Here is a 23357-nt window from a genome sequence, read left to right as displayed (position 1 = left end):
GTGTGTGTGTGTGTGTGTGTGTGTGTGTGTGTGTGTGTGTGTACTGTGTGTGTATGTGTGACGGAGTGATTGAGTTTGTGTTACTGTTTGTCGATTTCTTACGTGAGCCTTGAAGGTTTCGCCTCTTGTTGAGCTTGTTTTCAATCCAAATACATCATAGGTATTTATTATTGAATAAAAAAAGATAATCAGAACACAATGCAGTTTTTAATCTATAAGCAAGAATTCGTTTTAAATGACAATTTTAAGGAGCAAACTATAATCAAATCGATTTGATAAAAAAAATGCGATTACCATAGCGCCGACTCAACTTTCTAAAAAAAATACCCACCCAGATATGATGTCATCGAAGGCATTTAGGAATGAAATTTTCGACAAATGAAAACAAAAATGTCGGGGCACGCGCACGCACCACCACCACCACCACCACCATCAACAGCACCATCATCATCATTTCGGTTCAAGTTGACAAAATGTAAATCGGACAGAAAAAGAATATAAGAAAAAAATTAATAAAATAAATTAAAAACACAAATAAAAGAAACAAGGAAGGAAAACCGTAGGAGTGGACAACAGCACTTTCGTAACATATTAACTTTTTGCGGGAATCAGATAACCTTCAGGTGGTTGGAGACAAACGAACACACAAACAACAACAAACAAGTCGCGTAAGGCGAAAATACAATATTTAGTCAAGTAGCTGTCGAACTCACAGAATGAAACTGAACGCAATGCCATTTTTCAGCAAGACCGTATATACTCGTAGCATCGTCAGTCCACCGCTCATGGCAAAGGCAGTGAAATTGACAAGAAGAGCGGGGTAGTAGTTGCGCTAAGAAGGATAGCACGCGTTTCTGTACCTCTCTTTGTTTTAACTTTCTGAGCGTGTTTTTAATCCAAACATATCATATCTATATGTTTTTGGAATCAGGAACCGACAAGGAATAAGATGAAAGTTTTTAAATTGATTTCGACAATTTAATTTTGATAATAATTTTTATATATTTAATTTTCAGAGCTTGTTTTTAATCCAAATATAACATATTTATATGTTTTTGGAATCAGAAAATGATGGAGAATAAGATGAACGTAAATTTGGATCGTTTTATAAATTTTTATTTTTTTTAACAATTTTCAGATTTTTAATGACCAAAGTCATTAATTAATTTTTAAGCCACCAAGCTGAAATGCAATACCGAAGTCCGGGCTTCGTCGAAGATTACTTGACCAAAATTTCAACCAATTTGGTTGAAAAATGAGGGCGTGACAGTGCCGCCTCAACTTTCACGAAAAGCCGGATATGACGTCATCAGACATTTATCGAAAAAATGAAAAAAAAAGTTCGGGGATTTCATACCCAGGAACTCTCATGTCAAATTTCATAAAGATCGGTCCAGTAGTTTAGTCTGAATCGCTCTACACACACACACACACACACACACACAGACAGACACACACACATACACCACGACCCTCGTCTCGATTCCCCCCTCTATGTTAAAACACGTAGTCAAAACTTGACTAAATGTAAAAACAAGTCGCGTAAGGCGAAATTACTACATTTAGTCAAGCTGTGGAACTCACAGAATGAAACTGAACGTAGTCCGCCGCTAGTGCAAAAGGCAGTGAAAGTGACGAGCCTGTTTGGTGCGGCAGCGGTTGCGCTGTGCTTCATAGCACGCTTTACCTCTCTTCGTTTTAACTTTCTGAGCGTGTTTTTAATCCAAACATATCATATATATATGTTTTTGGAATCAGGAACCGACAAGGAATAAGATGAAATAGTTTTTAAAACGATTTCGGAAATTTAATTTAATCATAATTTTTATATTTTTAATTTTCAGAGCTTGTTTTTAATCCAAATATAACATATTTATATGTTTTTGGAATCAGAAAATGATGAAGAATAAGATGAACGTAAATTTGGATCGTTTTATAACATTTGTTTTTTTTTACAATTTTCAGATTTTTAATGACCAAAGTCATTAATTAATTTTTAAGCCACCAAACTGAAATGCAATACCGAAGTCCGGCCTTCGTCGAAGATTGCTTGGCCAAAATTTCAATCATTTTTTACAAAAAGCCGGATATGACGTCATCAAAGACATTTATCGAAAAAAAAGAAAAAAACGTCCCGGGATATCATTCCCAGGAACTCTCATGTCAAATTTCATAAAGATCGGTCCAGTAGTTTAGTCTGAATCGCTCTACACACACACACACACACACAGACAGACAGACAGACAGACACACACACACACACACCACAACCCTCGTCTCGATTCCCCCTCTATGTTAAAACATTTAGTCAAAACTTGACTAAATGTAAAAAAAAACTAAAAAAAACACAAACGGTTACACAAACGAAGTTTACAAAGGAGGCACCTATGATTGACCGAGAGAAAAAAAACAACGCTTGGCATTAGGGAACTCGATCGTCTATGGGTCATTTATCGAGCATATACATTTTTTTTTTTATATCATGTAAACTCGGCTCGACAATGTGGGCCGTGATACACATACAAAACGAAAGCTAAGTTAACGGCAGATTAAAATCGTGGTTTTAAGTGCTTAACATTGTACAGTATTCAGAATTATGAGCAAGAAAGAAAGTGAGAAAGAAAAGAAAAGAAAAGAAAAATACTTCCCTCTGGAAAAGGTTTGGTGTTTAAAAGTATAAAACTGTAAAGAAAAGCTTTGTTTAAAGGTCAGTTGACATTTTTTAAAGCAAATAACTTTAGCTTGCTTGAATTTATGATTACAGTAAGGGATGGAGCATCTTTTGAACGCGTGTGTGGGTACGTTTTAGTTTTAATATTAACATGTATGTCAAAGCATTTTATACTAAAACTTAGATAAATGAGACGCCTTTTCCTCTTTCTTGAGAAAGCTGCATCATAGTTCAAGTTTTAAAAATGGCCGAGGTGCTGATTATGATACAGAATACAGAATACAGTATTTATTGAGCCAAGTGACATTAAAAAAACATTTAAAGCACAAGGAATTTAGCGTAGTGTTGGTAAAATCACGCACACACACACACCCATACACACACACACACGCCAACACAATCACTGACATACACACCAACACACACACGCCCACACTACAGCAGTCACGATCACACCATCACACGCAGGGCAGACATGAGGTAAAACAAATGACAATCATCTATTAAAAGAAAAGGTACAAAGAGTGGTCTAAGATGCTGGAGGAAGGGTCTACACAGAATACAATTTTATAATCTAATGCATAGTTAGAACTAGCCCATCCCCTCCACCCACCCACTCATGAATGACTAAAATAATGCAGCTAAAAATATAGAAAAAAAAATAAAAATCACACATCAAAGTCCCACTCAACCCCCCCCCCCCCCCCCTCCCCACCACCACCACCACCACCACCTAACACTGAGTCACAGGATGTGGTGAGCTCACCGCCAGCAGGATCACCGACTGCGAAGCTGCCCAACTGAGGGATGGGATGCGTTAAGGGAGGAAACAGCTTGGGGGAAGAAAGAGGTCTGGAGACGTCGAGTGCGTGCCCCTAGGGATCGGAATCGACGACCTGAGGGCAGGCGCTCGAAGAGGGGATGGCCAGGGTGGGACTCGTCAGCCACAATTTTCTGGGCTCTGGACAGCATGCGCTTGGCATAGAGGGATGCTAGGGAGGGCAGCTCACAGCCGACGATCCTGCTAGCAGTGCGCACCACACGCTCCAGCTTGTTCTTGAGCAGCTGGGAGGTGTTGCCGTACCACACTGTGATGGAGAATGTCAAGATGCTCTCCACCACGGCCCTGTAGAACTGGACCAGGATGACCTGGCTGAGGCGGAACTTCTTGAGCTGGCGCAGGAAGTAGAGGCGTTGCCGCGCTCGCTTGACGATGGCGTCAACGTTATCATCCCAGCACAGGTCGTTGGAGATGGTGGTGCCTAAGAACTTGAAAAAGTCCACCATCTCGATGGGATCGCCGTTGATGATCAGTGGAGCCACAGGGCCTTTTTTCCTGCGAAAGTCCACCACCATCTCCTTGGTCTTGGTGGCGTTCAGCAGGAGATTGTTGTTGTCGCACCACGACACCAGACAGTCGACCTCCTGGCGGTACACGGTCTCATCACCGCCGGTGATGAGACCTTCGGCTGTGGTGTCGTCAGCGAACTTCACCAGCTGAACTGAGTCATGAGAGGCGACGCAGTCGTTGGTGAAGAGGCAGTAGAGCAGCGGTGAGAGGACGCACCCCTGGGGTGCTCCAGTGCTCAGGACCAGCGTCTTGGAGAGGAGGCCGTTGACCTTGACTGTCTGGGGGCGCTGAAGGAGGAAGTCAAGGAGCCACAGGCAGAGGGAAGGGGCAAGGTCAAAGAGGAGGAGCTTGTCATAGAGTTTTTGGGGGATAATGGTGTTAAAGGCCGAGGAGTAGTCCACAAAGAGGAGGCGGGCATAGGAGTTGGGGGTCTCGAGGTGCTGGAGGATGAAGTGGAGGGCAACGGCGACAGCGTCGTCCACAGACCGGTTGGCCTGGTAGGCGAACTGGAGGGGATCGAGCCTACCGCTGATGACGGACTGGAGGTGCTTGAGGACCAGGCGCTCAAGCACTTTCATCACCAGGGAGGTAAGGGCCACCGGTCTGTAGTCGTTCATGGCTGACGCTGTGGGCTTCTTGGGGACGGGGATGATGGTTGAGGCCTTGAAGCAGTGGGGAACAGTACAGAGCTGGAGGGAGGAGTTAAAGAGGTCAGTGAGAACAGGTGTCAGCTGATCCCCACAATGCCGTAGGGTAGGGCCTGAGACGCCGTCTGGGCCAGCCGCTTTCCTGCTTTTTTGTTTGCGGAGAAGCAGCCGGACATCCCGCTCACGGACAGTGAAGGGGGGAGGCAGGGGGGACGAGGGGTCGGGGAATGACGCCGTCACAGGGGTGTGGTTGTCGCGGTCAAAACGAGCGTAAAACTCGTTAAGTTTGTCAGGGAGGGTGGGGTCGTCGGCTACTGGGGGGCTCTTCTTCTTGTAGTTCGTGACCGCCTGGAGCCCGTGCCACACAGCACGAGAGTTGCCGGACTGGAATTGCTCCTCCAGTTTGCACTTGTAGTCCCACCTCGCCTTACGCATCTCCCGCTGGAGGTCGTACTTGGCCCGCTTGAACTGCGCCTCGTCACCGCTCTTGTGGGCGTCGTCCTTGGCCTTCAGCTGCTTCTTCAGGCCGCCGTTGAACCACGGCTTGTCGTTGGCCCAGGACTTCACCTCCTTGGTCGGGATACAGACGTCTTCGCAGAATGCGATGTAGGACGTCAAGACGTCGGCCTGCTCGTGAACGTCGACGCATGGCTGTGTGAGCGCCGCCCAGTCTGTACAGTCAAAACAGCCTTGCAGCTGCTCGATGGAATCTGAGTTCCAGCGTTTAACTGTTCTGACGTGGGACTTGGCTGTCTTCAGCCGCTGACGGTAGGCAGGGAGGAGGTAGACCATGACGTGGTCGGAGCGACCGAGAGGGGGGCGACTGATGGCGCGGTACGCACCACTGATAGTACTGTAGCAGTGGTCGAGTGTAGCCTTGTTACGCGTGCCAACCTTGACGTGTTGTTTGTACCTGGGGAGTTCCTTGTTCAGCTTCGTATGGTTAAAGTCCCCCATCACCAGCACCCGACAGTCAGGAAACCTATTCTCCATTGCAGACACTTGCCTAGAGAGTTCTTGAATGGCTGTAGCTGCGTCTGCCTGTGGGTGAATATACACGCCGACCAAGACAAGGGAGGTAAACTCTCTCGGCAATGTATCTACCAGACAATGAAAGTGTTTTAATGTTTTTGTTACCTTGGTTGAATTGTCTTTCGGAGTTTACAGCCGCAAACTTTCTTTCTTTATTTGGTGTTTAACTTCGTTTTCAACCACGAAGGTTATATCGCGACGGGGAAAGGGGGGGGAGATGGGATAGAGCCACTTGTTAATTGTTTCTTGTTCACAAAAGCACTAATAAAAAAATTGCTCCAGGGGCTTGCAACGTAGTACAATATATACAGCCGCAAACTGAAATTCTCTTTTTGAGATACGTATTATTGTAGAGTAGGTGTGGCTTTCTGTGTGTGCATTCATACTTATCTGTGTGAGTGAACAAGACCAACTATTTTTGAATACACACACATACACAGCTAATTTCTGCATTTTCTCTGCAAAGTAGAAGGAATGAGTGAAACAGTGTCAATGGACAAAATAAAAGACAAGCAACTAATCAAACCATTTTATCTTGAACCAGTTTTATTTCATTTCACCCTCTTTTGGAGATTTCCAAACCTACTGGCATTTTCATCAAACTTAACTGTCCAGAACAATGTTCCTTGGTTGTATATACACAGGGCAACATCGTACAGGAATCAAAATAGGAAAAAGAAGTAGAAAGCAGTACAAAAATGTATTGTTCAAATCAAACACACGCACACAGAAATCTGGTTATTCTCTTCAGAAAAACCAAAGCATCAGCCATAAATATTATGCTTAGGCCCCCAAAAAAATAGGTCTGTTTACGGTAACCCGACCGACCCTATTTTTTTCGCGCGACCCTAGACTTTTTTTGGCATTTGGGGGAAAAAAAAAAAAGAAAAAAAATCTTTTGGTTTTTTTTTGCAAAATAACGTACAAATATGTTTTTTTGGGGAAAAAAAAAATAAAAAATAAAAAATCCCGACCTACCGACCCTATTTTTTTGGCCTATGTTACCATAAACAGACCTTTTTTTTTTTTGGCCTTATGAAGTTTAGCTTACACTTACTTACATCCTGAAGTTAAATGACTGAAACTCAGTGCAAATAAATGAAGATGTCAAACTTGAAACAAAAATCTGGAGGAGATGCTGAAATATAGGAAAGCAAACCCGTGCTCTCAAAAAGGTGAACACACACACAAACACACAACAACCTCAACATCAAATTGTTCAACTGTCAAATCACAGGTATTCATAATTTGTTTGTTACAATTATTGAATAATCAAATTTCCTTTATATCCAGATAAAACCGTCAGAATTAAGGACACAAAATCCCTTCCAAGAAAGGATGGATACACACCATGCACACATCTTTTTTAAAAGTACCAACACTTACAAAAATAAAAAAAGAAGCCCAAGAGAATGATTCCATTTGTACAAAATTGGAAAGAATATCAAAATATCAAACGAACAAAAAACACACGTGCACACACACACCTCTGAAATAAAACATTTACAGCAGTATCAAAAACAGGTATGCAACATTACACATAAATACTGTGTAAAACTAGCCCCGATTTAATGTGCAGAAAACAGAAAAAAAATACTGTGCAACACTAACTCACATTTTTTGTGCAGAAAAAGAATAAAACAAATTGAGAATCTTAAAATAATTCAACCAATTGTTAAGCACAAAAAACCCACCAAAACACCTGCACCTCAATTCTTGTAAGCACCCATTATTATAGCACAAAAGACATAGCATAATATCAGGTGTAAATAACTTTGCCACTGTGCTTAGGTACTGTCTTTTTGCAGCCATTTCTTTCTTTATTTGGTGTTTAACGTTGTTTTCAACCACGAAGGTTATATCGCGACCGGGAAAGGGGGAAGATGGGATAGAGCCACTTGTCAATTGTTTCTTGTTCACAAAAGCACCAATCAAAAATTCGCTCCAGGGGCCTGCAACATAGTACAATATATTACCTTACTTTCTTTCTTTCTTTATTTGGTGTTTAACGTCGTTTTCAACCACGAAGGTTATATCGCGACGGGGGAAGGGGGGGAGATGGGATAGAGCCACTTGTCAATTGTTTCTTGTTCACAAAAGCACCAATCAAAAATTTGCTCCAGGTGCTTGCAATGTAGTACAATATATTACCTTACTGGGAGAATGCAAGTTTCCAGTACAAAGGACTTAACATTTCTTACATACTGCTTGACTAAAATCTTTACAAACATTGACTATATTCTATACAAGAAACACTTAACAAGGGTAAAAGGAGAAACAGAATCCGTTAGTCGCCTCTTACGACATGCTGGGGAGCATCGGGTAAATTCTTCCTCCTAACCCGCGGGGGGTGAAGACAAGCTGACTGTTGTGTGAAAAATAGGAAAGTATATTTTGTGTTATACTCTATCTCGTAAATGCAGGTTCTAGCTATTGTTTTAAATTGGACTGATAAAAAATGTCGATATTTTACATCTTCTGGCGTTTCCGAATGTATATTTCGTTATTTTGCATATGGATATGCCTCATGCATGGGTTACCTGTTACGACACACAAGGCGTTCTATATCCGATAAGGGAGGCGACCCCCAACGTAGTCGCAGAAGTATCCTACAGCCTTAAGTATTATACATTAAAATCTATAATGATTCTATTCTGTATTAGACTGGGTCCTATAACTTCCATAAGTTACGCTCAGCCAATGAAAAGTTAAGCAATGACTACCAGTACATGAACTATACATCCCATGTCTGGCTGCGCTGAGCTAAGCTACAGAAAATGTACCATTGAACTAAAACAGCCAGAAATCTTGTTTTCATTTGCACTTTTGTAGAACTCTTGATGCTTTACAATTTCTTGTCAGAATACAATATGACTCATTTCATTGCAATATCTATGCCACTGGTGGTCACGGCAGTGTGTATACCACTTACTTTATATCTGATGGGTCCTGTATTTCCATGGGTGGGACTGAAAACTGAAGCACCAGACAAACCAACCTCAACCGAACAACAACAAAAAAAAAGAGAAAAACAAGAAGGGCAAAGCCCATACGACTCACATGCTTTACACATTTTTCCTACCAAAATACATGTGACCTTGACCAGGTCATCCAAGGTCATGCAACACAAAGCTGTTAATTCAAGACATAGGAAGTACAATGGTGCTTATTGGCTCTTTCTACCATGAGATATGGTCACTTTTAGTGGTTCACTACCTTATTTTGGTCACATTTCATAAGGGTCAAAGTGACCTTGACCTTGATCATATGTGACCGAATGTGTCTCATGATGAAAGCATAACATGTGCCCCACATAATTTTTAAGTTTGAAACAGTTATCTTCCATAGTTCAGGGTCAAGGTCACTTCAAAATATGTATACAATCCAACTTTGAAGAGCTCCTGTGACCTTGACCTTGAAGCAAGGTAAACCAAACTGGTATCAAAAGATGGGGCTTACTTTGCCCTATATATCATATATAGGTGAGGTATTGAATCTCAAAAACTTCAGAGAAAATGGGAAAAATATGAAAAATAGCTGTTTTTTAGGCAACATTTATGGCCCCTGCGACCTTGACCTTGAAGCAAGGTCAAGATGCTATGTATGTTTCTTGGGGCCTTGTCATCATACACCATCTTGCCAAATTTGGTACTGATAGACTGAATAGTGTCCAAGAAATATCCAACGTTAAAGTTTTCCGGACGGACGGACGGACGTCCGGACGGACGGACGGACGGACGGACGACTCGGGTGAGTACATAGACTCACTTTTGCTTCGCATGTGAGTCAAAAAGGCCATAATCGAATCCGGATTTTCGGCATATACCTGAAGAATCCCACGCATGTATTTCCATTATCTCCTATCAGTGAAGTTACAAACTGAACTACAGAACATGGTTTTATCATTGGTTTCACATTGCTCCTAAACATTCTTATACAATCGCAACTTGATGCCCATTTTCTGCAACATCATAGATCAGAGTGTTTCTGGGCAACGCGTTTCATTCTTTCTTTCTTTATTTGGTGTTTAACGTCGTTTTCAACCACGAAGGTTATATCGCGACGGGGGAAGGGGGGAGATGGGATAGAGCCACTTGTCAATTGTTTCTTGTTCACAAAAGCACTAATCAAAAATTTGCTCCAGGGGCTTGCAACGTAGTACAATATATTACCTTACTGGGAGAATGCAAGTTTCCAGTACAAAGGACTGAACATTTCTTACATACTGCTTGACTAAAATCTTTACAAACATTGACTATATTCTATACAAGAAACACTTAACAATGGTAAAAGGAGAAACAGAATCCGTTAGTCGCCTCTTACGACATGCTGGGGAGCATCGGGTAAATTCTTCCTCGTCCCAACCAATATGGGACTCCCCCTAACCCGCGGGGGGAACGCGTTTCATGCTAGCTCACAACCCATAATACTGAAGAAACGTTCTCTCAAACAGATTTCAAAAGCAACAGCAGAACAATCTTCTCTGATATCAACACATCAAGATTGCAAGAGGGAGGTAGAAGACAGAAGAATATTCAACAAAATGCACATCAGACCTGTACAAAGGTACAACAATAGATCTGTATCCTCTTCAAATACATTATGCTACTAAATTTCATTACCCGTCGCTCTTCAAAGAATCAGTCGTTTACCAAAACACCGTAATATAACACAATTGCAGTCCAACCTGCCTCATACAATTTCAGCGGGAAGCCTTCAAACATTATGAGTATGCAAGCAGCTAAGCTGTGTACAAGAAATTTACAATTATTATTTTACAATTATATTTCCTAGTATACACTTCTTGTTCTCGTTCATCCACATCAAAGATCAAAACATCAATAGATTGAAGTTCGAGTTCTTGGTTTTGTGAAATAATCATTCTATAATGTTATCCATCCTCGTTGGGTTTTTTCCTTCTTATTTCATTGTATCGATAAACTCATGTATTATGTAGTCTTTAAAAAACCTGTGCCGGTTTATAAATATATACATTATGGACTCAAAATCATTTTATTTTTACTGAAAAATTTTCTCAGGAATTTGCAACAAGTCGCGTAAGGCGAAAATACAACATTTAGTCAAGCTCAGTCGAACTCACAGAATGAAACTGAACGCATTGCATTTTTTTCCCGCAAGACCGTACACTTGTAGCATCCTCTGTCCACCGCTCATGGCAAAGGCAGTGAAATTAACAATCCAGAAAAGCGCGCTAGCCGTTGCGCTGAGGAAGATAGCACGCTTTTCTATATCTCTATTCTTTTTAACTCTCTGAACGTGTTTTTAATCCAAACATATCATATAATTTATATGTTTTTGGAATCAGGAACCGACAAGGAATAAGATGAAATTGTTTTTAAATCGATTTTGGAAATCTAATTTTAATCATAATTTTTATATTTTTAATTTTCAGAGCTTGTTTTTAATACGAATATAACATATTTATATGTTTTTGGAATCAGACAATGATGAAGAATACGATAAACGTAATTTTGGATCGTTTTATTAAAAAAAAAATTTAATTACAATTTTCAGATTTTTAATGACCAAAGTCATTAATTAATTTTTAAGCCTCCAAGCTGAAATGCAATACCAAAGTCCGGCCTTCGTCAAAGATTGCTTGGCCAAAATTTCAATCAATTTTATTAAAAAATGAGGGTGTGACAGTTCCGTCTCAACTTTTACAAAATGCCGGATATGACGTCATCAAAGACATTTATCGAAAAAATGAAAAAAACCGTCTGGAGATATCATACCCAGGAACTCTCATGTCAAATTTCATAAAGATCGGTCCAGTAGTTTACTCTGAATCGCTCTACACACACACACACACACACACACACACACACACAGACATACACCACGACCCTCGTCTCGATTCCCCCCTCTATGTTAAAACATTTAGTCAAAACTTGACTAAATGTAATGAGGAAAAAGAGAGAGAAGAAGTCGCGTAAGGCGAAATTACTACATTTAGTCAAGCTGTCGAACTCACGGAATGAAACTGAACGCACTGTATTTTTTCACCAAGACAGTACAGCTTCGTCAATCCCCGCGAGAAGGAAATCGCTCACCTCCCACGTGCAAAACGCAGTGATATGCACACGCCAGAATAGCGCGGTAGCGTATTGTGCTAAGCAGGAAAGCGCGCTTTTCTGTATTCGTGTTAACTTTCTGAGCTTGTTTTGAATACAACCTATCATATCTATATATGTTTTTGGAATCAGGAAACGATAAAGAATAAGATGAAATCACTTTTGGATCGATTTCTTAAATTTTAATCGTAAGACTAATTAATCTATTTTCGTTAATTGTGATCACATTTTAAGAGGAAACATGACATATGTATATATTTTTAGATTCAGAATGTCATGAAGAATATGATGCAATCAATTTTAAATCTGTTTGTGAAAAATCGATTTTAATGACAACTTTAATGAGCAAACTCATTAATTAATTTGTAAGCCTCCAAGCTGAAATGCAATACCAAAGTCTGGGCGTCGTCGAAGATTACTTGACAAAAATGTCAACCAAATTGGTTTAACAAGAAGGGCAAAGCCCATACGACTCACATGCTTTACACATTTTTCCTACCAAAATACATGTGACCTTGACCCAAGGTCAAGGTCATCCAAGGTCATGCAACACAAAGCTGTTAATTCAAGACATAGGAAGTACAATGGTGCTTATTGGCTCTTTCTACCATGAGATATGGTCACTTTTAGTGGTTCACTACCTTATTTTGGTCACATTTCATAAGGGTCAAAGTGACCTTGACCTTGATCATATGTGACCAAATGTGTCTCATGATGAAAGCATAACATGTGCCCCACATAATTTTTAAGTTTGAAACAGTTATCTTCCATAGTTCAGGGTCAAGGTCACTTCAAAATATGTTTGTTTGTTTGTTTATTTGTTGCTTAACGTCCAGCCGACTACGCAGAGCCATATCAGGACGAGGAAGGGGGGGATGAAGGGGGCCACTTGTCAAGCGATTCCTGTTTACAAATGCACTAACCCATTACTTGTGTCCCAGCAGGCTTTAGTAAAACTAAATTAATACCTACTGGAAGATTACCAGTTTCCAGTATGTTAAAATAGGCTTAACCTATCTACTGCTGGACTTACATCAGAACACTAACAGATTAAACTATACATGAATCGCGAGACAAGCGGCAAGAGAAGAGATTTTTGGAAAAAATACAGGTGAATGAGCAAGAAGGCAGAAAAAAGAAAAGAATTCATGAAGAAAAAGAGAGCATGACAGGAAAGAGGAACCAAAAATCTACCTAACAGCAAACTAGAAAGCTCCTGCGGTTCCAAAAACAGGAGGGGCCTTTAATTTCATAACCGCAGTGCCCCACTGCGGGAACTTCAAAATATGTATACAATCCAACTTTGAAGAGCTCCTGTGACCTTGACCTTGAAGCAAGGTAAACCAAACTGGTATCAAAAGATGGGGCTTACTTTGCCCTATATATCATATATAGGTGAGGTATTGAATCTCAAAAACTTCAGAGAAAATGGGCCCCTGCGACCTTGACCTTGAAGCAAGGTCAAGATGCTATGTATGTTTTTTGGGGCCTTGTCATCATACACCATCTTGCCAAATTTGGTACTGATAGACTGAATAGTGTCCAAGAAATATCCAACGTTAAAGTTTTCCGGACGGACGTCCGGACGGACGACTCGGGTGAGTACATAGACTCACTTTTGCTTCGCATGTGAGTCAAAAATGAGAGCGTGACAGTGCCGCCTCAACTTTCACGAAAAGCCGGATATGACGTCATCAAAGACATTTATCAAAAAATCGAAAAAAAAGTCTGGGGATATCATACCCAGGAACTCCCATGTAAAATTTCATGAAGATCGGTCTAGTAGTTTTCTCTAAATCGCTCTACACACACACACCACACCCTCGTCTCGATTCCCCCCTCTACGTTAAAACATTTAGTCAAAACTTGACTAAATGTAAAAAGGAGTAACAGTTGGTGTAACAGGACAGAGGACAGGAATGTATGGGCATTTCAAGTTCTGAGTTCAGTGCAAACAAACGCAACAGGAAGCTTCTAGTGAGGCTGATTGCGTCTTGCCAACCACAGCAGAAGTCATGTCCTCAGGCTGTGCTAAGCTTATCTCAAATGTTGTTGAATCTCATGCTTGCAGCGAGGTGGATCGTCTTGTCAACTACAGCAGACGTTTTTCCTAACACTAAGCTAAGCCTGCCTCATCGTTCATTAAGTTCCACGTTTGTAGCCAAGTTGATCGTCTTGTCAACTATAGCAGACGTCATTTTCTAACACTAAGCTAAGCCTGCCTCATTGTTCATCAAGTGTGTAGCCAAGTCTTGTCAACTAAAGCAGACATCATTTTCTAACACTAAGCTAAGCCTGCCTCATCGTTCATCAAGTTCCAAGCTTGTAGCCAAGTGGATAGTCTTGTCAACCAAAGCAGACGTCATTTCTGCAGCTACCCTGAGCTTGTTGCAAAGTCCAAGCTTGTAATGAAGTTGATTCTCTTGTGAACAACACCTGATGTCATTTCCTCTGGCTGCGCTGAGCCTGCCTCAACAGCTCGTCAAAGTCCACGGTGCCCTTAGACGTCACAGGGGCATACTCCTCCTCAATCACTCGATTTCCGTCTGCAGATAGATGTAAAAATATATAAAGACATCTATATTATCTTGAATGAGAAATTCATGTTGTTGTCAATGTATATGGTACTCACTTGTTAGTGTATACACAGAAAAAGGAAGGGGTGAGAGGATACTAGAGAAGCAAAGAAGACCAATATTCACATGTAGAACCGCCCATCTCATTCAACAAGACCATTCAATATCTAGCAGATCCACTTAATAAATACATCCATAAATAGTGACAGATCACAGAAAAGACAGATCAGAGAAAAGAAACTGAGACCAACCAATCAAAAAAATACCAGAGAACAATTTCTATTTGAACCGATTCAAGCAAGCTAACTAAAAGCTACAAAGAACTCACCCAAATCAGCATAATCGTTGGCACAGAAATGACGTCGTCCTCCGAAGCACAAGTCAAACTGCCTTTCCCCTGGAATAGTGTTACCCTCTGAAAAGAGAAACAATATTTACAGTTGCAGGTAAGAGAAGAAAAGTAAAGTGCTTAAAACAGTGATTGGGATAGTTGTTTCGTTAACCGGTACTAAACAAAAACCAAAAGTAATATTATTATTATTATTATTGTGATCATTTTTATGCGCCTAATCTAGATATAGCCCTAGGCGCTTACATATTAATTTCTGCCGTTTGAAATGGAATTTTTTACAGACAGACAGACAAACAGACATTTTTTACACACAATATATAACGCATTCACATCGGCCAGTAAAGCTCAGTAGCCTATTAGGCGAGCATTCACCTTTCACGGCCTTTATTCCAAGTCAAACGGGTATTTGGTGGACATTTTTATCTATGCCTATACAATTTTGCCAGGAAAGACCCTTTTGTCAATCGTGGGATCTTTAACGTGCACACCCCAATGTAGTGTACACGAAGGGACCTCGGTTTTTCGTCTCATCCGAAAGACTAGCACTTGAACCCACCACCTAGGTTAGGAAAGGGGGCAGAAAATTGCGGCCTGACCCAGGGTCGAACACGCAACCTCTCGCTTCCGAGCGCAAGTGCGTTACCACTCGGCCACCCAGTCAATATAGTCAAATAGTCAACAAAGAAAAAAGGTCAGTTAGCCATGACAATAGGTCAAAATAACTTTTAAAACATAGCTTTCTTTTGGTACTCCTCTTCTCCTTCTTCATCGTTCATGTGCTGAAACTCCCACGTTCACTCATGTTTTTGCATGAGTGGGTTTTTACGTGCAAGGCCGTTTTTACCCGCCACTCAGGCAGCCATACGCCGCTTTCGAGGGAAGCATGATGGGTATTTTCATGTTTCTATAACCCACTGAACTCTGACATGGATTACAGGATTTTTTCCGAGTGCACTTGGTCTTGTGTTTGCATGTACACACGAAGGGGGATAAGGCACTAGCAGGTCTGCACATAAGTTGACCTGGGAGATCGGAAAATAGACCAAACGAACCATTTAGACTCACTGGAATCTTGATCTATTGATCGTTAAAGTGGATGCACAAGACAAATTAAAATGATCCAAAGATGATCACTTATGTAAAAAAAGGCTGTGAGCTTTGTCCCGTCCTACAAGTATGGTAAATTAAAACACACACACGCCACGCACAGATTCAAACACATCAACTTACTGTCTATTGCTCTGAAGGCATCAGAAGAGTCGAAGAAAGTCACAAAGCCATAGTTGTCACTGTAAGCAAAATGTTCATGTTGAATGAACAATTTGACATTCTACCATTCATAACACTAAGCACAAGGCTTCAGTCTGTACTTGAATCAGGCATGAGATCAAATTTTAAAAAAATATCTGTATGCCTCCTACCCCAAAATACACTGTAAATCTCAAAATAGAGCTCTAAAAATACTAGAGATCTTATGCCAGTACCAAAGTTGCTCCTTTCTGTATGCCTGCCCTTATACACAAGAGCTGTCATTATACCGGTCATCTTGCCTACAACTGATTACCATTTAAACTGCATCATTGTGTCATGTTAGGTGGAGATCTTGTTGGTACAGAGTGACTAAAAAACAACAACCCTCAAAAAGCTGAGAAAATGACACCACCACCACCAGGTTTAAATGTGTTAAAGTTAAAGAAAAAATTACTCTCATCCCTTTCTAAAGATTTAAAGGGACACCACCCACACTGGAACAACCAATCCCATCCCAGCCAGATAATGTCCCCCGTTTATCCTTCAGCATCTCTCATACATAACCGGTGATGCACGCCTTGCATCTTTATTTAGCACCATTTTCTGACGTCATTCAAAGCAAAAGTCATCTTGTGTGTACCGAATTGCCTGCTGTCAAACATTTCTCTCTGTGATCAGGAAACTTTGAACATTAGTTACTTTCAATTGGCCAAAGTAAATATGAAATGAAAAGCTAGAGCCATCTGTTTTTGGACAGCAAATACTTAGCGTCTCGCATTGCTGAGTTACATTATGGATGGAAGCAGTCGATTTCCATCCAATCAGAACACTAAGCTGATAGATGACCTGAAGAAAGCTTGTGCTGGGCTGGATTGTTCCTTTCAGAAACTAATTGGAACCAGGAAACAACTTGTCTTCATTTGTACAATGCAAATAACCTTGCTACAAGCAACACCTACCCCGCCTCTCGGAAGTGAACGCTGACATCTTCGATCTTGCCAAATCGCTCAAACCGTTGATACAGGTTTCGGCGAGTAAAGTCCTCAGGAATTCTTCCCACGTACACGATCTTGCGTTCCTCCTTCAAAGAGAAAATCAAATGCTCCCACACATTAACACTGCATGTATACTCATGAAAAACTCCTGTGTGGTTTATGTGTGTGTGGAATAGGGGGTAAGTTGTAACTCTGATGTGTATGAGTGGAAACGGAATGTGTGTTCTTGTTCATGGCTCACTTCTCTCTTCACTAAGATTCCTTTTAGGTGGAATCAAATATATTAATACCAAACCAGTGTTGTTCTAAAGCCTCTGTCTTCAATCATTGACGAATACGTTTTTGATCTGATGAATTGGTCTGAACACATGAAAGAAATCTTCCAATCATCATTTTTTGTTTTTTAAAAAGATGTACGGTATGTGACTGATGTCTACAGCATCTAAAAAATGCAAAATTTACAAAAAATATGCAATGAGCGCAACCCCTGCATATACTTAGTCATGTTGTCAGCCTGAGAGAACAAAAGGTCAGTTAGACCTGGATTGAAAATATGTACTTGTCCAAATGCCCTGGCTCTGTCCCCTTGGTAGGAAAATTGATAGTCAGAAAACCTTCTAAATGTCAAAGCTATCAGACAGTTGACGAGCCATGAGTCAGACCACTGTGTCAGATCAACACAGTATGCGTCAATGACAGAAAACCCAGGCATGGGAACAATACTGTACTTACTCATTGTATATGAATCAACACCAAGGTAATTTTTATCTGTCCTTTTCTCACCATCTTTTTAATCTTGTCCTCCCGCCGTAGCTGTTTCCTCAGAGCACGGTCTCTTGACAAATTACGTCTGCTTCTCCGTGAACCAGAACTGTACCGACTTTCTCCTGAGCCAGAGCGATACCTGACATCATAACATAACATAACTAATATTATAATACTAACACAATTATATTACATGTACTAACAAATATTTACACTGCCCAAAACTTTAGGATTAGAACATTGAAGTTGGTGGCCAAAAAAGATCGTGCAGCAGCATTTTCTGACTTTGCTTTGTATTTTCTCTTTTTAAAATTTGAAAAAAAGAAAAGAAAGTAAACAGCAACACTACAAACACATCAGACATCTTTAGATAAGCGTGTACAGTCTTGATTTCAAACTTACCGTCTGCCCCTGGATCTTGACCGTGATTTTGACCGCGACCTTGAGCGAGAACATGACCGAGAGTATCTTGATCCAGATCTTGAAGAAGAACCGGAACGTGACCTAAAAGCATCAGTATAGGCAGTGAGCAACCACAGAAAACAAATATCAAGAATAAAGCGGTGAGATTCTACTCATAACATCCCCGGAAATTTAATTTTAATAATAATTTTTATATTTCTAATTTTCAGAGCTTGTTTTTAATCCAAATATAACATATTTATATGGTTTTGGAATCAGAAAATGATGAAGAATAAGATGAACGTAAATTTGGATCGTTTTATAAAAACAATTATTTTTTTACAATTTTCAGATTTTTAATGACCAAAGTCATTAATTTTTAAGCCACCAAACTGAAATGCAATACCGAAGTCCGGCCTTCTTCGAAGATTGCTTGGCCAAAATTTCAATCAATTTGATTGAAAAATGAGGGTGTGACAGTGCCGCCTCAACTTTTACAAAAAGCCGGATATGACGTCATCAAAGACATTTATCGAAAAAATGAAAAAAACGTCCGGGGATATCATTCCCAGGAACTCTCATGTCAAATTTCATAAAGATCGGTCCAGTAGTTTAGTCTGAATCGCTCTACACACACACACAGACAGACACACACACACACACACACACACCACGACCCTCGTCTCGATTCCCCCTCTATGTTAAAACATTTAGTCAAAACTTGACTAAATGTAAAAACACACAAATCAACACCACACTGTGGCACACAATATCCCACCAAACACACATACCAGAGGTCTGATACAAATGTTGTAGAATACAGTTAAACCCCTTTTAAAGAGTCAAAATTCAGAGAAAATCAGACGTTACGAATTAAAAATAAAAGGGAAGGAGTCTTTAAATGGATGGTACGTGTTTACAGACCATATCATTATCAACAGTAACATCTGAAAAAACAAGGTCTTAAAATTGGGCCAGTCAAAATTCTGAGGGTCTAAAAAGGGAGGTTTCAATTCAACTGCTTTAGATTTACTGACCTTGACCCCGATGAAGAGCGACACGACCCAGACCCAGAGGGTGACCTTCTTTGCCTCCGTTTGCCTGTCTTCCAAGATCTACTCCTCGACCCTGACGACACTGAGGAGGAATTTGACCTTCTCCTTTTTCGTGACCTATCACCCTCCCTTGACCTTGAACTCCGTTGACTGGTGGTGGGGGAAGGCGATTTTCGCTGGGAGTGCCCTGGCGAAGGTGACTTTGGGCTCCCTCCAACAAAACTGGAGCCGACAGCTTTTTTCGTCTGATCAACTTTGCCGAAGTCACCGTGGGTTACAGCAGAGTCATACTTTGTACTGTTGGTAAAACAGCTGAAATAGGACGGCATTTTGTCGTACCACTCCCGGTCTTCCGTGGAGTGAATGGGATCATGGTCTGCGGGAATGAAGTCGTGGATGGTCAAACCTTCTGCGTCCTCCGCCGTCAGCTGTTTGCGCCCCGTCTTTGTAGGAATTGACAGCGCTGTGTAATACGACGGAATCTTGCTGAAGAACCCGCTGCTGTCTTCCTTCACTGGACTGCTTCCTGGCTGCCACTTCCCCGACTTCCTACCGCGCCTAGAAGCTCCACGACCCCTATTTGTTCCCGCTCCTCGGCTGGACTCGGGCCGGGATTGATCATGGTACGTCACAGTTCTGCGTTCCAGGCTCGCTCGGCCCTGTGCTGCCGCCTCCTGCTCATGCTCCTCCCATATCAAGTCAAACTCATCAACGTACTGTTGCATTGGTTCGTGCGAGGTACCAGCCTCGGGACTCGTTGCACAAGGCGAACACGCATGGGGGTCATCTTTAGGGCTTACAGGGGGAGAGCGAGGTGACGGCTGTCGGGGCTGAGGCTTCTCATCACAGGTCTGAGGGGAGTAGGGCTGGGGGGTTATCTTTGGGCTCTGTCGAGTTGTAGGACTCTCTTCAGCGCAAGTCTGAATTTTAACAGGGGTGACAACTCGGTCAGACATTCCAGTAGTGGAGGGCTCGTCAAAGTCAAATACAGGCATTGAATACATGACAGAAGTTTCTTGAGAATTAGTTGTGGAATCACTCTGCGAGTCATTGAGCTCACTCTGCTGGTTGTCAGCATCAAAATCACCCGGTTTCTTGGAAATTCCTTTCATTGGAGCAACTTTAATCTGTTCAAGGCAGCAGCTACTGGGAACCTCAGGGGGAGGTGTGTCATTCACCACCTCTGTGGAATGTGAATACTGATCTTGTTTTTTCTTTCTTTGAGCCTGGGCAGGTGGTATTTTTTGTTCTTTCCCTGAAGTTGCATTGCGTGTGACACTGCTAGTATTTGCCCTGTCTGAGAGGGGCTTCTTTGGCTGATTCGAAGTATTTCTGTTTATATCTGTCTTTGCACTGTTTGGCACAGGGATGCTTGACACCTTGGCAAGTCTTGGAGTGGGTGCTGTGAGTGGAACAACAGGAGTTGTTGCCTGTTGCTGGTTCTTCACAGCAGTGTTGGCAGAGTTCATGCTTGAGGTAGGAACGTTTTGCTGGACATACCGTGGTGCATTTGGGACCACCTTAGCAGTGGACCTACCCTGGATTAGTCCGTTCTTTTGGTCTGAACTGTTGACCGTGACTGAGCCCACAGAAGGTCCAACTTGTTGGCTGTTTTGCGGCACTGGCGTAACAAAGGCCGCAGGGTTGATGCTGGCAGCAACAGAGGGGTGCAGCTTCAGGGTGCCGTTCTCCAGAGTGAATAAGCTTTCGATGTTCTGCACTTTGCTCAAAACAGACATCAACGAAACAGTCACAGGCTGAGGTGGGTTAGACACAGCAGGAACACTTCTGACATTCTGTTTTTCCTGTGTGTTATGAACGACTGCGGTGGCTGCTGAACCAGCTGACGTGCTTGGAGCAATCAAATTTATCACAGCATTGGAATTGACAGCGCCCATATTTGATGTGATCTTGGAAGTGCTTGTTGTCACAGCACCTACTCTCAATGGCTGACCTTGTGTGGTGGTAGCACGTCCAGCGGCACCGACCGTTTGACCGACGTCGTTCGCCTTGCTAACAATTTGTGTCTTGGCAGACTGGCCCGAGGGCAGAATAGGCAGAGACTTAGCACGTCCAGCGGCACCGACCGTTTGACCGACGTCGTTCGCCTTGCTAACAATTTGTGTCTTGGCAGACTGGCCCGAGGGCAGAATAGGCAGAGACTTCACTTTTTGCAAGGGTTTTTGGCAGTGACTTTTGGTAGGGCTAACGAGGAGATCAAACTCGTCCACAATGACGCGGCGCAAGGAGTCGTGACAGTAATCGTGATCCAACACAGACTGCAGGCCTTCAGCGGGGATTTGCTCTGCCGATCTGCTCAGCACAATGTCGCAGCGTTTCTGGGGCTCCTCCTGCTTCTTGGCTACGCTGGGTTTCAGGGGTGGGACAGGAGTTCCTCTTGAAACAGTCACACTCTGGTTCAAAGCCTCTGAAGACGTCGCACAATTCAAGTCCATGGCAGGCTTTGGCAGCAGAGACACAAACCCAGAAGCAGTATTCTGCATGTTCAAAACCTGTACTGCATTGCTTGATTTAGAACCTATAGAATTTTTGACTGCTGTGTTGTTAGCTTGGGAGTTTTTGGCAAGATTTTCCGAGCTGACATGACCTGCCAGCAAGCTCAATGCCCGTGGTGTCTTGGACAAAATAGACTGGGCCATACCAGGGTCTGTGATTCGGCTCATTCGAAGATCAGCTGGGACTGAGGTGGCAGTTGGAGAGACAACCGAGGTGACGACTCCACCATTATGTCGCACCGAACTGACCCCAACCGAGTCGACTCCTACAAGCTCGATAGGCTGTAACACTGCTGACAGATTCGGCTGGAGACCCTCAGGCAACTCAGAAGGGGTGGATGTGTTTCGAGACAGGATTTTCTGTAGTCTTGACGTGCGACTGGCTGCAGTAGGCGTCTCAAGCATACCCACTTTCCCCTTACCCGGCTTTGTGGGCGCCAAGTAAGGAAGCATGATGGCCGCTTTGCGTTTCGTGGCCTGATTGTGGTTGGATCGAATCTTGTGCAGTATGTCTGGTGGTGGGCTTGCGGGAGGTGTGGGCGCTGAAAAAGTAATTTTAATTTAAAATTAAAAAACAACTTCATTTGTATTAATTCAGGGTGCCGTTCTCAGTGAATAAGCTTTGGATGTTTTTTTTTCTCTCACAATAACGGGGGAGGGGGAGGCTGACCATGCAAGAGGAAGAAAGGTTTGAGTCAAAGTTGACATTGGTGCGGTATTACAGCCCTACACTAATGATACAGACAATGCAATTTGCTCAGCAACACACACACGACTGAATAATACACAAAATATTAAACAAATTGTTTCCGATGACAAGGCCAACAAATTAAATTTGGTATGTCAGTATTTTTTAATTTTTTTAAATTGAAGTTTGTTTGTTATTCACACAGGAGCATGTGGCTCTTTATTGGTTGGAAACTGTGTGAGCTGTGTCCCTTGGATGTCACAGAAGAGTACCTTTCCTCATAAAGCCTGCAAAACCGTTTTGACATTTTTAATTTAATTTATTTTTGAAAGTGTCAGGGATAAATAGGGCTAATTGGGGAATCAGAAACATTGACTTTTCTCTTGACCTAACACAAGACAAAACAGAATACTGACCAGGACTGTTGGCAGCGCTGCAGACCCTGGACACAGGCAGACTCTGGGAGTGGAGGGGAGCATCGTCCGTCACGTTGTGGAACTGGATGTAGTCTCGTCCGTTAGAGGACACAGTTGTTGCTGCAAAGATCAAAACCAAATGTAGCCAAGCTTTATCGACAACTCAGATTTACAGTAAACCAGTGGTTGTTGCTGCAAAGATCAAAACCAAATGTAGCCAAGCTTTATCGACAACTCAGATTTACAGTAAACCAGTGGTTGTTGCTGCAAAGGTCAAAACCAATAAAACCAAGCATCATCCACAACAGAGATTTGCAATAAATCAGTTGTTGCTGCAAAGGTTGAAATGAATGTAGCCAAGTGTCAGCCACAACACAGATTTACAGTAAACCAGCGGTTGTTGCAGCAAATGTCAAACCTAACGTAGCTAATTGTTATCGACACTAAATCAGAAGAACAAAAACTTCAATCACAAGAAGGTTTAAAGCTACTGGATTGTTCAATCATAGAAAAAGGAAACATTCACTAGTACAGTGGACCCCCCC

At 42.0% G+C, this 23357-nt stretch overlaps 1 protein-coding gene and 1 long non-coding RNA gene across 3 annotated transcripts in view; one reads left to right on the top strand and one right to left on the bottom strand.

Annotated features, from left to right (window-relative positions):
* Window positions 1–6491, top strand: part of LOC138982137 (uncharacterized) — a 129321-nt gene extending 122830 nt beyond the window's left edge. Inside the window, exon 2 of the long non-coding RNA XR_011460793.1 lies at window positions 5889–6491. This is a non-coding gene — a long non-coding RNA (uncharacterized lncRNA). The remainder of the gene's footprint in view (window positions 1–5888) is intronic.
* Window positions 6227–23357, bottom strand: part of LOC138982128 (uncharacterized) — a 34488-nt gene continuing 17357 nt past the window's right edge. The window contains exons 5-13 of one of the 2 annotated variants that reach the window (XR_011460792.1): window positions 22813–22932; window positions 19175–22250; window positions 18138–18239; window positions 17754–17874; window positions 16935–17056; window positions 15955–16013; window positions 14701–14787; window positions 6734–14342; window positions 6227–6483 (exon numbers count right to left, since the gene is read on the bottom strand). Coding sequence is in view for 1 of the 2 variants with exons in the window: in XM_070355347.1 (XP_070211448.1) it covers window positions 14239–14342; window positions 14701–14787; window positions 15955–16013; window positions 16935–17056; window positions 17754–17874; window positions 18138–18239; window positions 19175–22250; window positions 22813–22932 (3791 nt within the window). In the remaining variant the exon portion in view is untranslated. Of the gene's footprint in view, window positions 14343–14700; window positions 14788–15954; window positions 16014–16934; window positions 17057–17753; window positions 17875–18137; window positions 18240–19174; window positions 22251–22812; window positions 22933–23357 lie in introns of both variants that reach the window. The other variant, XM_070355347.1, reaches the window with a different exon arrangement.

The sequence above is a fragment of the Littorina saxatilis genome, linkage group LG12, assembly GCF_037325665.1.
Source record: "Littorina saxatilis isolate snail1 linkage group LG12, US_GU_Lsax_2.0, whole genome shotgun sequence".
NCBI classification, from domain to species: Eukaryota; Metazoa; Mollusca; class Gastropoda; order Littorinimorpha; family Littorinidae; genus Littorina; species Littorina saxatilis.
This window is presented reverse-complemented; position numbering and strand designations above follow the sequence as displayed.